This window comes from Corvus hawaiiensis, chromosome 3, assembly GCF_020740725.1.
Source record: "Corvus hawaiiensis isolate bCorHaw1 chromosome 3, bCorHaw1.pri.cur, whole genome shotgun sequence".
In the NCBI taxonomy this organism is placed as follows: Eukaryota; Metazoa; Chordata; class Aves; order Passeriformes; family Corvidae; genus Corvus; species Corvus hawaiiensis.
In genome coordinates this window covers 34,541,733-34,554,124 of record NC_063215.1, presented here as the reverse complement: position 1 = coordinate 34,554,124, position 12,392 = coordinate 34,541,733, and the positions used below count along the sequence as shown (strand labels likewise).

The following is a 12,392-nucleotide window of genomic DNA, read 5'->3' as shown; positions in this document are numbered from 1 at the left end:
AACAAATATGGAAGTGATAAATAAAATCATTTTTAAAGCATCCAGCTGATGGCTAATGTGGCCCGGTCATCCTAACATAAGGAACATAAGGAACATAAGGATACTATTTTCTTGCTACAACTGTGGTTTCATATGTTGTTCAGTCACTTGCTTTTTGATGTGTTTGAAATTTTCCACAGGGGAAATTTCTGATTCAACTCCCCCTGTTCTCACAGGATTCAACACAAGTGTTACCTCTCCTGATGTTCCTTTTCTTCCTGTGATTTATCAATTTGCAAGAAAATATCCTGAACTGACTGAACAGACAGAAATTACTGTTTACAAGCTGCTCCCTGTCTATTTCACACTTTTTTTTTAAAGCTGGTTTGGAAGAAAATAATCCTACCAACTATATTTACACTTCTAGCTGCATCAAAATAATAATTAGGCACAGGAAGGATTATATACAAAACAATCCTATATGCTTGAAAATATTAGGGAAAAATGAGAATTACATTTGAAGTTACTTGGGCACACCCTTTCCACTCCACATGACAAAACTGAAAAACGAGTAAGGAGAAAAAAAATTAAGCTGCTTATTACACATTTACTACTGTCTGCATGTATTAATGTCTCTAGCCACATGTGTAACTCAGAATTACCTAAAAGGAAATGATCTGAGATTGATTTTGGTTTAGCCTACGTAGGTATAGGAGGGACACACAGCTGTTCTTGTTATCATCTGAGTTTCATGTTATCAAGTGTCTACCCACAAAAAAAGCAATTCATGGCTGCACAGCAGTAGATTAGAAAACTTGGGGACTAAATCAGGCCACAAACTGAAAGTCAACACTGCATTACTAACAAAGGCAGCAAACATCACTCTAGAACATTTTAGCAATATTACACAGAAACCTTGGGAAAGGCACTTTGTTCTAACTGACTGTGTTTGAGAGCACCGTAAGCTACTGTGGGCAGTACATCTCTGTGTGCGCCGACAAACAAAAGGAGGGGAACAGCAGTAACAGAGACCAAACAGAACAGATGAAAAATAAAAATCCATGAGTCAAAAACCCTCCCACCAGTGATGGGACATTAATCCAGAAAGGAAGAAACTTATCTTCCTCTTGCTCACTCTACTATCACACAGAGGATCCCAAACAGTGACAAATGAATCACATGAGCAAAAGACAAATTAATTCCAAAACATTTCAAAAGAACTGCTGACAAAACCATTTCTTCTGTATCACTATAAAGATCAGCTTCAGCATCTCAGTCAATTCTTTGTGGACTAAGTTCAGAACTCCGGAGGGACAGCACTAGGCCAAGTCTCTCTTGGCATTTGCCATCCTCCAGAGTGACATCCTCGAGGAACTGAGAGAATCTCTGAAATAAAAACTCCCATTCAAAGTAGTCACATTCTACCTGCATTTGCAAATAGTTGCAAGGGAATTAAAATGGCATTATTCAGGAATTCCCTATTGAAAATAAAAGACTCATTTACACTACTCTTTCAGTCAAAAATAATTTTCAATAGCTCAAAAACTTAGAAAACAATCTATTCAGGCCTGCAAATATTGGGAATCTAACTTACAGTTGCCTAAATTCCCTCGATGGCAAATAGAAGAACATTGCATGACAAGGAACTGCAGGCTGCTGTGCAATAAGGAATTGAGCAGAACCTCAAAAAATTTGCAAATTTCATCTGTAAAAGTGAACATATAAACCCAAAAAGAAGTCACCCTCTACCCAAGCACTGCTATGGGAAAGACCTGCCAAGCTCACCTTTTTTCTGTTGGACTCTCCAAGTTCTGAGCAAGGACTGATCCTATTCCACATTCTCAAAACATCGAGCTCTAAAATAGTCAGGAAGCTCCTGATCCTTACCCTCATGAAGGACAATCTCTTGACATGGCAGCAAGTGCACATTAGAGCCTCCCTTCAAGTGCAGGCCAGAACGGTGTGAAAGAAAAGGAAGCCCTGAAGCTGTAGGTGCTCAGAGAACAGCAGAAAGACCATTCAAGGAAAGGTATTTTATATATATACACCTCACTGCCCCTGTTTATGTAATTTTCCTTTCTTGGCCACAGTGGGACAGATAGATAGATTTTTTGGTATTTTTTTGAGTTACACAAAAAAACCTGCCCTAGCATTCTTCTGAGTGACATTCCTTGTCAATCACTATTTCTGCTATTCTTGTTTCTCAGTCTTCACTTCTGTCCACTTTCTCCATTTTTACCTTATTTTTGCCTCTGTTTTTCTTCTCCCATTTCTTTATCTCCTATGATCTAATTCCTACCTCTGATCTCCTCTATATATTCCGTAACATGGATGATACTGATCTTTACACATTGCAACTTTATTTCACACTTCAGGCAGAGCAATGGAATATGTATTCCCACTCCAAGATCATTGTTTCAAATGCATTTGCAGACTCAAGGACAAATAGATACCAAGGATTGAAATAATAATGTACTTCCCTTTAAAAAAAAAAAAATTAAAATGCTTGCACACATTACCTAGGCTATAAAAATACAGGAGGCAGTTTGCATCACACTGCTCTAAAGACAGGAAACACCTCCAGAGAGTAGGACTACAGAACAGCAGGCATGCCTTATTTCAATAAAGATACTCTAGAGGTTAGAGGATATAACTTCTGCAAAACGGTGACAATCAAAAACCTGTCAGAGGGTGATGGGGAAGGAGATAAGAAATAAAACATGAATATGCCTTCCAGTGTACCAGACCAGAGGGAGGGGACAAAGGAAAATAACTGTACAACACTTACTTCCCTTATCTGAAAGGAGCATTCTGCATAAATATTTCAGAAAGTCTACTCATTTTCAGAATGGAGGATTATACAGCGACAGATTTTTAAGCGTTCAATTCAATGCCAGAAAACCGGAATCACTATTTCAGATCTAGACATAAGATTTATAGGAACAAACACACTACCTTTAGTCATACTATCACGGAAATGAAACTTCCACACACTGACTTATTTACATACGATTTCTTAACTAAATATTTTTAAACAAAATTCCTGGTAGCATGTTAAAAATTCATCTGATCAAAAGGTTGGATTTATTTCCTTAAAAAGTCAATGAGCTTTCCTTCACTTACTAGTATAGGCCTCTGGCTGTGCTTATGCAACATAATACTGCACTGGAAAAAAAAAAAAAGGAAAGAGGCAGCTTTTATATTTAATGACAAATTTATTCTAAAAGCAAATTTCTTCTCTGTCTCTCCAGAGAGACTTCAGTAACATTCTGGACGGCAACCAACATCTCTATAATACTGCTACTGAATATTAATATATTAAATTCTTCCTACTGTAATATTAGATGATATTTATACCTTGACCTCTATAAAAGTGCTTACAAAGGAACTACCAATTTGTACCAAAATAACAACTTACAGGCATAGACTGCCACCTAGTGATTTTAATTATCTACAAGGAAAAGAAACTAAACAAATGAAAAAAAAAGTCAGCCTCCCTCTTCCAGGACAGGAGAAAAAAACCCCATTAAATCCTTCATATTTTATATCAACATATACAAACAACCTCATATTATATTACTTGTATCACTTATTATTAATTTGACAGTAAATTCAGGAGGGGAATGGGGAAAGAGTCAGTAAGTGTATGTAATCTTCCTCATAAGATTCATCAGGTTGGTTGGTTGTCACTTCCATCTGAAATTTCTCCTTATTTTACAAGGAATTTAGCCTTTTCATAAAACAAGCATTCCATCTAGAATTTATTTAATCTCTGAGACTACACTGATAGGCAGACACATCCTTCAAAACATTGTATTCTTTCAATTTTTGCACTTTCAGTCTTTTCTGTTTCTCCTCAGCATTGTAACTACATTTTCAGTACCACCTCCAATTCATCTTTGGCATTCCCTCTTCAGTCACTGCCTGTTTTCTACTGAATGAAGAAAGAAGCTGAGTTACACATGTCCTCTTACCTGCCTTACAAAGCTGAATTACCATTCAGTAAATGAGTCCTGAATCCAGGACCTTATCTTCAGACACTCTTTCTGTTCAAACTTCAGTTCAGATATTGTCTTCATTTACTTATGTGCACCTCAGCAGCATCATAAAGAACTTTTATTTTTCCTGCATATTGGGTTTGCATGGCCAGGTTTTGATAGAAGGGGAAGAGTGATGGGGTAGCTTCTGTGAGAAGCTGCCAGGAACTTCCCCAGTGTCCAAGAGGGCCAACGTCAGTCGGCTCCAGGACAGACCCACCTCTGGCCAAGGGCTATATAAGAAGGAAACAAAAAAAGTTATGGCACAGCCATGATTGTGCTCAGACAAGAGCAGAGTGAAAATACATGAGAGGAACAGCCCTGCAGGCCCCAAGGCCAGTGAAGCAGCAGGGGGAGGAGGTGCTCCAGACGCCAAAGCAGAGATTCACCTGCAGCCTGTGGTGGATACCATGGTGAGGTGGCTGTGCCCCTGCAGACCACGATGGGGGAAGAGACCCACCTGCAGCCCCCTCAAGGAACCCACATCGGAGCAGATGGATGCCAAAAAAAAAGGTTGTAAACCTGTGGGAAGCCTGCACTGGAGCAGCTCCTGGCAGAACCTGTGGCCCTGTGGAGAGAGGAGCTCATACTGGAGTAGCTTTGCTGGCAGGTTTGTGACCCTATGTGGGACCACGCTGGAGCAGCCTGTTCCTGAAGGACTGCACCTTGTGGAAAGGACCCACGCTGGAGCACTTAATGAAGAACTGCAGCCCAGGGGAAAGAGTCATGCTAGAGAAGTTCATGGAGAACTGTCTCCCATGGGAGGGACTCCATGTTGGAGCAGGGAAAGCACTTGTCTCCCTGAGGAAGAAGCAGTGGCAGAGACAACAAGTGATGAACTGACCATAACCCCAATTCTCTGTTTCCCTGTGCTGCAGTGGGGGAGGAGGAGGTAGAGAATCAGGAGTGAAGTTAAGCCCAGAAAGGAGGGAGGGGTAGAGGGAACATGTTTTTAAGATTTGTTTTATTTCTCATTATCCTATTCTGATTTTGATTGGTAATAAATTCAACCAATTTCTGTAAGTCTGTTTTGCCCATGGCAGTAATCAGTTTGTGACCTTTCCATATCCTTGTATCAACTCATGAGCCTTTTGCTATATTTTCTCTCCTATGTCCAGTTGAGGAGGGGAGTAATAGAGCAGCTTTGGTGGGTACTGGCCTCTAGCCAGGGTCAAACACCCACATCAAGCTCTGCCTTCTCCACCTCCCTCTCCCTCAATCACTATCAACATCTTCAGTTCACTTTTCACCTAGGCCAAACACCAGAATCTGCAAAATTTTTTATAAATGTAGGAAAACATCAAAAAGCTTTTCAAATTTTTCAAATTTCAATTTTTTTTCAAAATTTCAAATTTTCTCTTCTAGCTGACACACTTTTCCTCTAGCAAGTATGATCTTTGCAATAGTCTGAATGAATGTGAAGAGGCAGAGTCCTACCTTGTTAATCTGATCTGACCAAAACTTTATATACGTACCCATTTTACTTTACAATCCCATGAAACAAGAGTACTTCTTAGTTTTTCCTCATAAAATCTATCCTCTTATTCACCCTGAAGAGGTCAGTACCCTTTTTGTGCAAATGGCAATACCAGTGTCATTAGTCCTTGTTCGGTGTTCATATAAGTACTTCCCCAATTCTCATGTTCCCTCTCACACTTTAAAGGAGTTCTTTCCAAATATTCCCAAAGTCACATCATAGATTCCTCAAAAATCTAATTTAAAATCTTTGTCATTATACCCATGAAATAAACCTGATTCTAGCTAGGCTGCTGATGTGCTGTGACTGCTGGTTACCATCCTGATGAGCACAGTGTAAACAGTCCTTTGCACTCCCTCAACAGACCCCCTGTGCTCTCTCAGGGCTGTCACAGAGTCTTTGAACAGCACTGGCACTTTGGAATACACTATCAATAAAATGCTACAACAAAGATTAAATCATCTCTTTCCTTCATTCCAATATTATATGACTGTCTTACATCAAAAACCCCATCAAATGACCCTCAAAGCACCACCCTTACAAATAAAGTTTGTCCCTTCTGTCTTTTAAACTGGAGATGTTCACTAAGCCCCAAGAAGGTTGCTTATGCAACCATCTGTTCCTGCTGCTTATTTCCCAAACAATGTCTTCTGTTGCCTATGTTTCCAGCAACTGGTTCCTGTCTCAGAGGCCTGGTTTTCTTATGGAGTCTAGTACACAGAGACAACATATCACACCAGTTACAGAACTGTAACTCAATCTCAACAAGCAGCACTAAAGATCATTGCTAACAGAAGTTCTATCCAAATTATTTGAACATTAACGTGTAAACTAGAGAGCAAGAGAACATGCACATAATAATTGATGCAGAGAAGCAAGGCAACAAAAAATGGTTGTGTTTCTGAAACTTCTTATAAGTATAGTCTTTGTCCTCTCCCTTTCTTGGTTTGCTCAAAAAAAATGTGGATCTTTGCTCCCCTAGATGGCTGTAACATATCTTTATTATCATTAAACAGATTTAACCACTAGCTGCAAAACGTCCCAGTCATCTCTGTGCCTTGAAGAAAGTAAGCTGCTGAAACCTAATATTTTATAACCTCCTCTTTAACAGCCCAGTGGGGGAGTAGCATTTGCAGGGGGGGAGTAGCAATTGCCAAATTAAAAGCTGTATCATGTTACTGTATCCACAACCAGCTTCCAAGATCTGTAAAATGCTGTGCACTAAGTAGCCTGCCATACATGAAACATTGATTTTACGGTTTTTCAGCATTCCAGTAACAGTACTTGTCATAGCAAGATGGATAAAAAAAAGAGCAGAGATGTTAATATGAAACTGATGTCAGATTTATAAATTAACTTACCATATTTGTCTCTCAAGCCAACTGTACATCTGAAGACTCCACCAAAGGCCACGTCTTCACCAAATACAACTGAAAAGAAGAACAGCAGGGGAGGCTAATATTACTCCAACACATCTTACTTATAAATGATCATGTTCCAAAGGCTTTTTATATGAGACACTAAAAAAAGTAACACCTAAAATTTCATGTCACTTCAAGATTTATTTAGATCTAAGCACTTCTTATGCACAGCCTGACTATAACAAATGAAGAACCAAGTTTAATGAGAAATCAGAACACCAACACAGCTGTCTCAAAACAGAATTTACAAAACTGATTCTGTTAGGGTTTCATTAAACTAATTGTTTTTCTGAAATATCCTATAACAACACAGTGTCTAAATGAGTAAAATTCCAAAAAGCAATCACATTCAGTCACTACAGAGTCATTGAAATTAAGCCTTCTGCTTCAACTGGCAACCATTTACATTCTTCATCCACAGATTTCAGTAATATAGTGTTTTGAAAATCATCAAATTGAAGTTTTTTTCAAAATACCAATCCAATATGAAGTTTCAAACCTTCTCCAAATATACTTGCCAGATCCCTGAAGAATGACTTCTAAGAAACTCCTACAGAAACTATGACTATTTATCAACTAGGACAGTTCTCAGTATTTAACACTGCTATTCTTGTGGTCAATAAAGTTTTATCACGAAAAGTATTTGCCTTTAAAACTTAGCTTCATATCAACTAATCTGTTTGGGTTTTTTTCTTTGAATTTATGGAACGGTTATGTCTAATTTTTCTTAAAACAGTTTTATTATTTATTTCACAGAAACAAGTATTGCACATTTCAATTTTTTAAGCATGTAAGATGTGCAGCAGTATCACCAACAGCTGCTTGCATGAACTAGGGTCAGTTCTGATTATTCCCCAATTCCTCAATATTCTCCATATTCCAAAGGACACAAAATAATAAGTTAACCTTCTTGCCTTTCAAATACTATTCTTAATTAAATAAAATAAATTTCTGGTTGGAATCACTAAAAGGGATTAAGATTCTTGTGCTAATCACATCAATGACACCACTTAAAGAAAAATAACTTCTATAATGATATAAAATGAATGCACTCATGGGGTGTATGATTGAACTATGTCCCTAGATCACTTCTCTAATTAATTTTTAGCAATAATTTGTGAGGGATTTAATGTACTAAAACCTTTCTGTTACCATATGGCTCCTTACTTTTGAGCCAGCTGGCATCTACAAAAAATATTCCCATTTAATGCTGGTATCCACAAACTTGAATGGATTTACTCAGTTTAGCCACTGAAATATATTTTCCTGGAGAGATTCTAATTCTCATCGACACAAGTATGAGGATTTCCACACTTAAACAATTGCTCAATTCCCATACAACAAAAAACATATGAAGGATGTTTTCTATTGCGAAAAGTCCTAATTAATTCAGTAAGTGCAGCGATTCCGAGAACTCACGTCTGCACTGTAGAACTCCAACATGGTCTTGCAAAGGGCTTTACAAAGACTCAGCCCTGCAAAGCTGATGAGCAAGACTGGAACCTTAGAGCAACTGGTTCTCTAAAGGCTGAACATTATATATGAGTCTAGGTTCCTGCTGGACTAACATTCTACTTGCTTTTATATGGCAGATTCTATAGAAGTGGTACTAAAATCTGTTCTCGGCCCTAATTTACCCTCAGTTGTCTAAGTTTAATCTAATCGAGGTGCATATAACACAGCTGTAGATTGAGAGGGAATGTATACAGGCATAGTACTGGACAGACAACACGGAATTTGTCCCAACAGATTAGACAATTAGTCAGACTTTAGGTTGAGCAGTGGTTCAAGCAGTGCCAAAAAGCGTTACTAACATACTTAAAAGAAAACCCAAAATTACACAAGATGAGGCAGACTTTGCAGCTGTGTTCTGAAGCATCTCCTTCAGATATCTGGCCATCATCATGCCTTTGTTAGGACAACAGAAGCAAAAGACCTCCTGTTATAGATAAGAATTAAAAGTGGACTAAATAGTTTTGTGCAAGAGTTTAGGACAAGCCTTTTAAATCCCACTATAATGAAGCAGCATCTTCAAGTTTTGGGTTATCCAGACTGCAAAAGCCTAGCAAATCTTATACTGCCTATGCACAACAATGAACAGATATCTGTAAAGCTATAAATTAATTTTGGAGGGCAGAAGAAAGCAGAATGTATGGAGTGAGGAATATATGGTCTCAAAAAAAATACCGGTTTTAGAGAAAGTTTAAGAAATTTACAAGTAACGTTTACATTTTTAATACTCCTACTGGTGGGACTCAAGCTGCCCTTAAGTACAGTTCTCATCAATAATACTTATAAGCATGTTAAATAATGTATCTTCTGTCCTCACTTTCAAATGAAATACACAGAGCGAATACAGAAGATACAACTGCATCTTAGACCATACAATCCATTAGTAATCTGTTAATGCAACACATTTTTGAGATTTGAGATCGAAGTGTAGAAATAACTTACTAGAAAACTTTAAAGGCCGTGAGAAATATATTAAATATTGTACACAGGTAAACCAAAACACAGAGCAAAACACACTAACAAGTATAAGGTACCTGCAGTTGGATCTTTGGCTAAAGCATTGTCCAAGGCACTTGTTATGGACTGGAAGAGATTCATCTTCTGAGTTTGCCCTGTGTGAAAGTGATCATCAGCAATTCAATTTGGTTCAAAACACAAAGTACATTAGAAAACACTGGTGCAAGCATGTCTAAAAACTTTACCATTAAAAACAAGATCCCTGTTAGGAATACCCAAGATTCATTTGCTGAATAAACTTAAATTATAGGATAGATGGGATTGAGCATTGTATACCTTGCCTTCCCAGAGACTGTAATTCTACTACCCTGAATCCAATTTTCCTTTCAAAAAACTATGCTCTTGCCTAGAGCAAATGCAGCTTTGCAATGTTCAGCCAAACACTGGGAACAATGACTTCCTTTTCAAAGGAAGAAACCAACGTACTATTGTTTTGAGGTCTGGGATCCCCCCCTGCTAAAATTCACCGGATCTCATGAAGCTTATTTTATCATTCTTTAATCACAATTTTTAAAACTCCAGCCTTTCCCATTTACAGACACCTATTGTTATCAGAAGTTTTCTAGACCACTGGCCTGCTCTCTGCACTGCAGTTAGTAAGTGTCTGAAGCATCAAATCCATCGTTCAAAGAAAGAAACTTGGTTTACTTTGCTGAAGAAAAGCAAGCTGTCTTAAAATCTTTGAATTTTAATTCAAACCAAGAAAGGCTACCAGAGTGCCCCTCTTCATTCCAGCACCGCGGGGAAAAACAAGGAGGCCTGAAAGCAAAGATGGATCAAAACAACAGCCTGGTTCTCACTACTGTGACCAATTCAGATTCTCCAAGCAAATAAAATAATTCTTAAAAGAAAGCAAGAAATTGCTTGGCTGACATTTGGTAGCTCTTTAACTTGCAAAACCTCTAAGTCATTACTACAAGCCACAGACCAGGAGAATGCTACCTACCAACACTACAGTGTGTAAAATTAAATAAATAAATAAGATGGTTATGCGAAGATCCCACACAAACATAACAAGTGATAGAATTCAGGAAGGAGAACTACATTCTTTTTCCAGTAGTTACAGTACCTCTCAACAAATGTTCAGCGTCCCTTTCTTCTAAATTGTTAATTAATGTTAGTATTTTTTGTTAAAGACTCATGTCATGCCACACCTGAGTAGCCGCCTTCCTAGACATTCCTGTGCGTGGTAACTTCACTTGTTATACATTACAAGGCCCTTTAAGGAAAGGAAAATGTAAAAAAAAAAAAAGGTATGGGAACTGTTCAAGTTATACAAAATCCCTACTGAACAAAATTTACAAATTCACGAAAAGAAAAGCTGGGGAACAGCAGCTGTTTCTCTCTTTCCCAAGTCATCCACATTAGTACTTAGGTTATCTTTTCTACAAGATACCATCCTTCCAGTATTTGATATAAATGGCTATTACTTAAGCTACTGTGAGAAACTTCTCACCATGATAGTTCTAACCTGCTTCTCTTGCGTATAAAACAGGCCTTTGTAAAACAGCCCACACAGGAAAGGGGGATCTAATTGTGCCTTTCAGATTTGAACAGCGAAGTTGGAAAAGCATTATTATCTCAACAATATCAGGATCAGTATAGACAAAACTTTATTTCACTTCCACTACTTTTCACATAATTTCAAAGTGTATTTTAACTCACAGGGAATTAGTTTTCTATTAATAAATGGCAATAATTGGCATGCCACACCAGAGCTTCTTCACATGACTTCAAGCAGGAACCTGCCATACATGTGCTTCACCAGTGGCACCTTGGATGCCTGTACATCTTTATCACTACCAGAGAAAACTCTGTTTCTATTGGTCATGACCAAGATGCAACACCAAGGTATCCCACTAAGTAACAAGTTTTCTAGAGGATATTGAGGTTCATGTGATAGAAACAGATGTTCTGCAGCTGTCAGGCTTCTTCCAGGTGAACTCAGCACCAGCCATTTGCAGGGATGCATCTCAGAAATAAAAGTCAAAGGACCTGCGCTGTTCATTTCCAAGTCATCTGTGTTTACTCTCAACCATGTGACCACGAGGATGACCTCGAACCTTTCAACGGACAGCAGTCTTTATTCATCATAGATTTATTATCACACTCATGACCTAAGCACGCAGTACAAAAACCGGGATAGATGTCAAGTCAGTAAGTTACTGTTAGAAGCTTTTGGAACAGGACAGGAGCCGTGGATGGCCTTGCAGGTCTGAGCACACGATGGGCCCATCTACCGCAGCTTTGGCAGCCCGAAACACTTCACCACGCCCCGCGCCGAGGGGGCCTGCGGCACCCCCGGCCCCGCCAGCGGCCCACAGGGGCCTTCCCACCCACAGCCCAGGATTTCTGCGGGACACCCGAGCGTGGAAGCGCCGAGGACGCAGCGGGGTCACGCGGCCACGCGGATGCCTCCGCCGCCCGAGGCCCGACTCGCAGCGCCCCACCGGGCCCTCGGCGGGTTCTGCCTGCCTGCCTCCCTCCCATCCCAGACGAGGTTGTTGGCGGCCTCCCCCAAGAAGGCGGGGGCGACAGGGCGGACCCGGCAGCAGAGCGAGGTTGAGGCCGGCCCGCGGGGTGGACCCCGGCCCAGCCGCGCTCTCACCGTACTCGCTGGGCGCCGGGTCCGGCTGGAAAGCGAAGTGCGCAGCGCCCCGGCGGGGCGCGCCCGGCAGCGGGGCCAGGCGGCCCCAGAGCCCGCAGGGGAGCGCCGCGCGCAGCGCCCGCCCCGCCGCCGCCATCGCCGCTGTCCCCGGCCGCGCCGCCGCCAGGTTCTAAAGAGGCGGGGTCCCGGGCCGGCCTCCGATTGGCCAGCGCCGCCGGGACACGGGCCAATCAGAGGCGGCTCCGTGGTGGGTGGGGGAGTGGGAGGGAGGAAGGGGAGAGAAGGGCGCTCTGCTGCGCGGGGGGGGCGGGCTAGTGGGGCGCGCGCGGCACGCGCGGCAC

The 12,392-nt window shown here is 40.6% G+C and overlaps 1 protein-coding gene across 3 annotated transcripts in view; it reads right to left on the bottom strand.

Moving 5' to 3' along the window:
- Positions 1–12,159, bottom strand: part of BCKDHB (branched chain keto acid dehydrogenase E1 subunit beta) — a 116,568-nt gene extending 104,409 nt beyond the window's left edge. For 2 of the 3 annotated variants that reach the window (XM_048297814.1, XM_048297813.1), the window contains exons 1-3: positions 12,052–12,134; positions 9,461–9,538; positions 6,855–6,923 (exon numbers count right to left, since the gene is read on the bottom strand). In XM_048297814.1, the coding sequence (XP_048153771.1) occupies positions 6,855–6,923; positions 9,461–9,524 (133 nt within the window). In that variant the 5' untranslated portion in view covers positions 9,525–9,538; positions 12,052–12,134. Of the gene's footprint in view, positions 1–6,854; positions 6,924–9,460; positions 9,539–12,051 lie in introns of all 3 variants that reach the window. The other variant, XM_048297815.1, reaches the window with a different exon arrangement.
- Between the last annotated feature and the right edge of the window lie 233 nt (positions 12,160–12,392).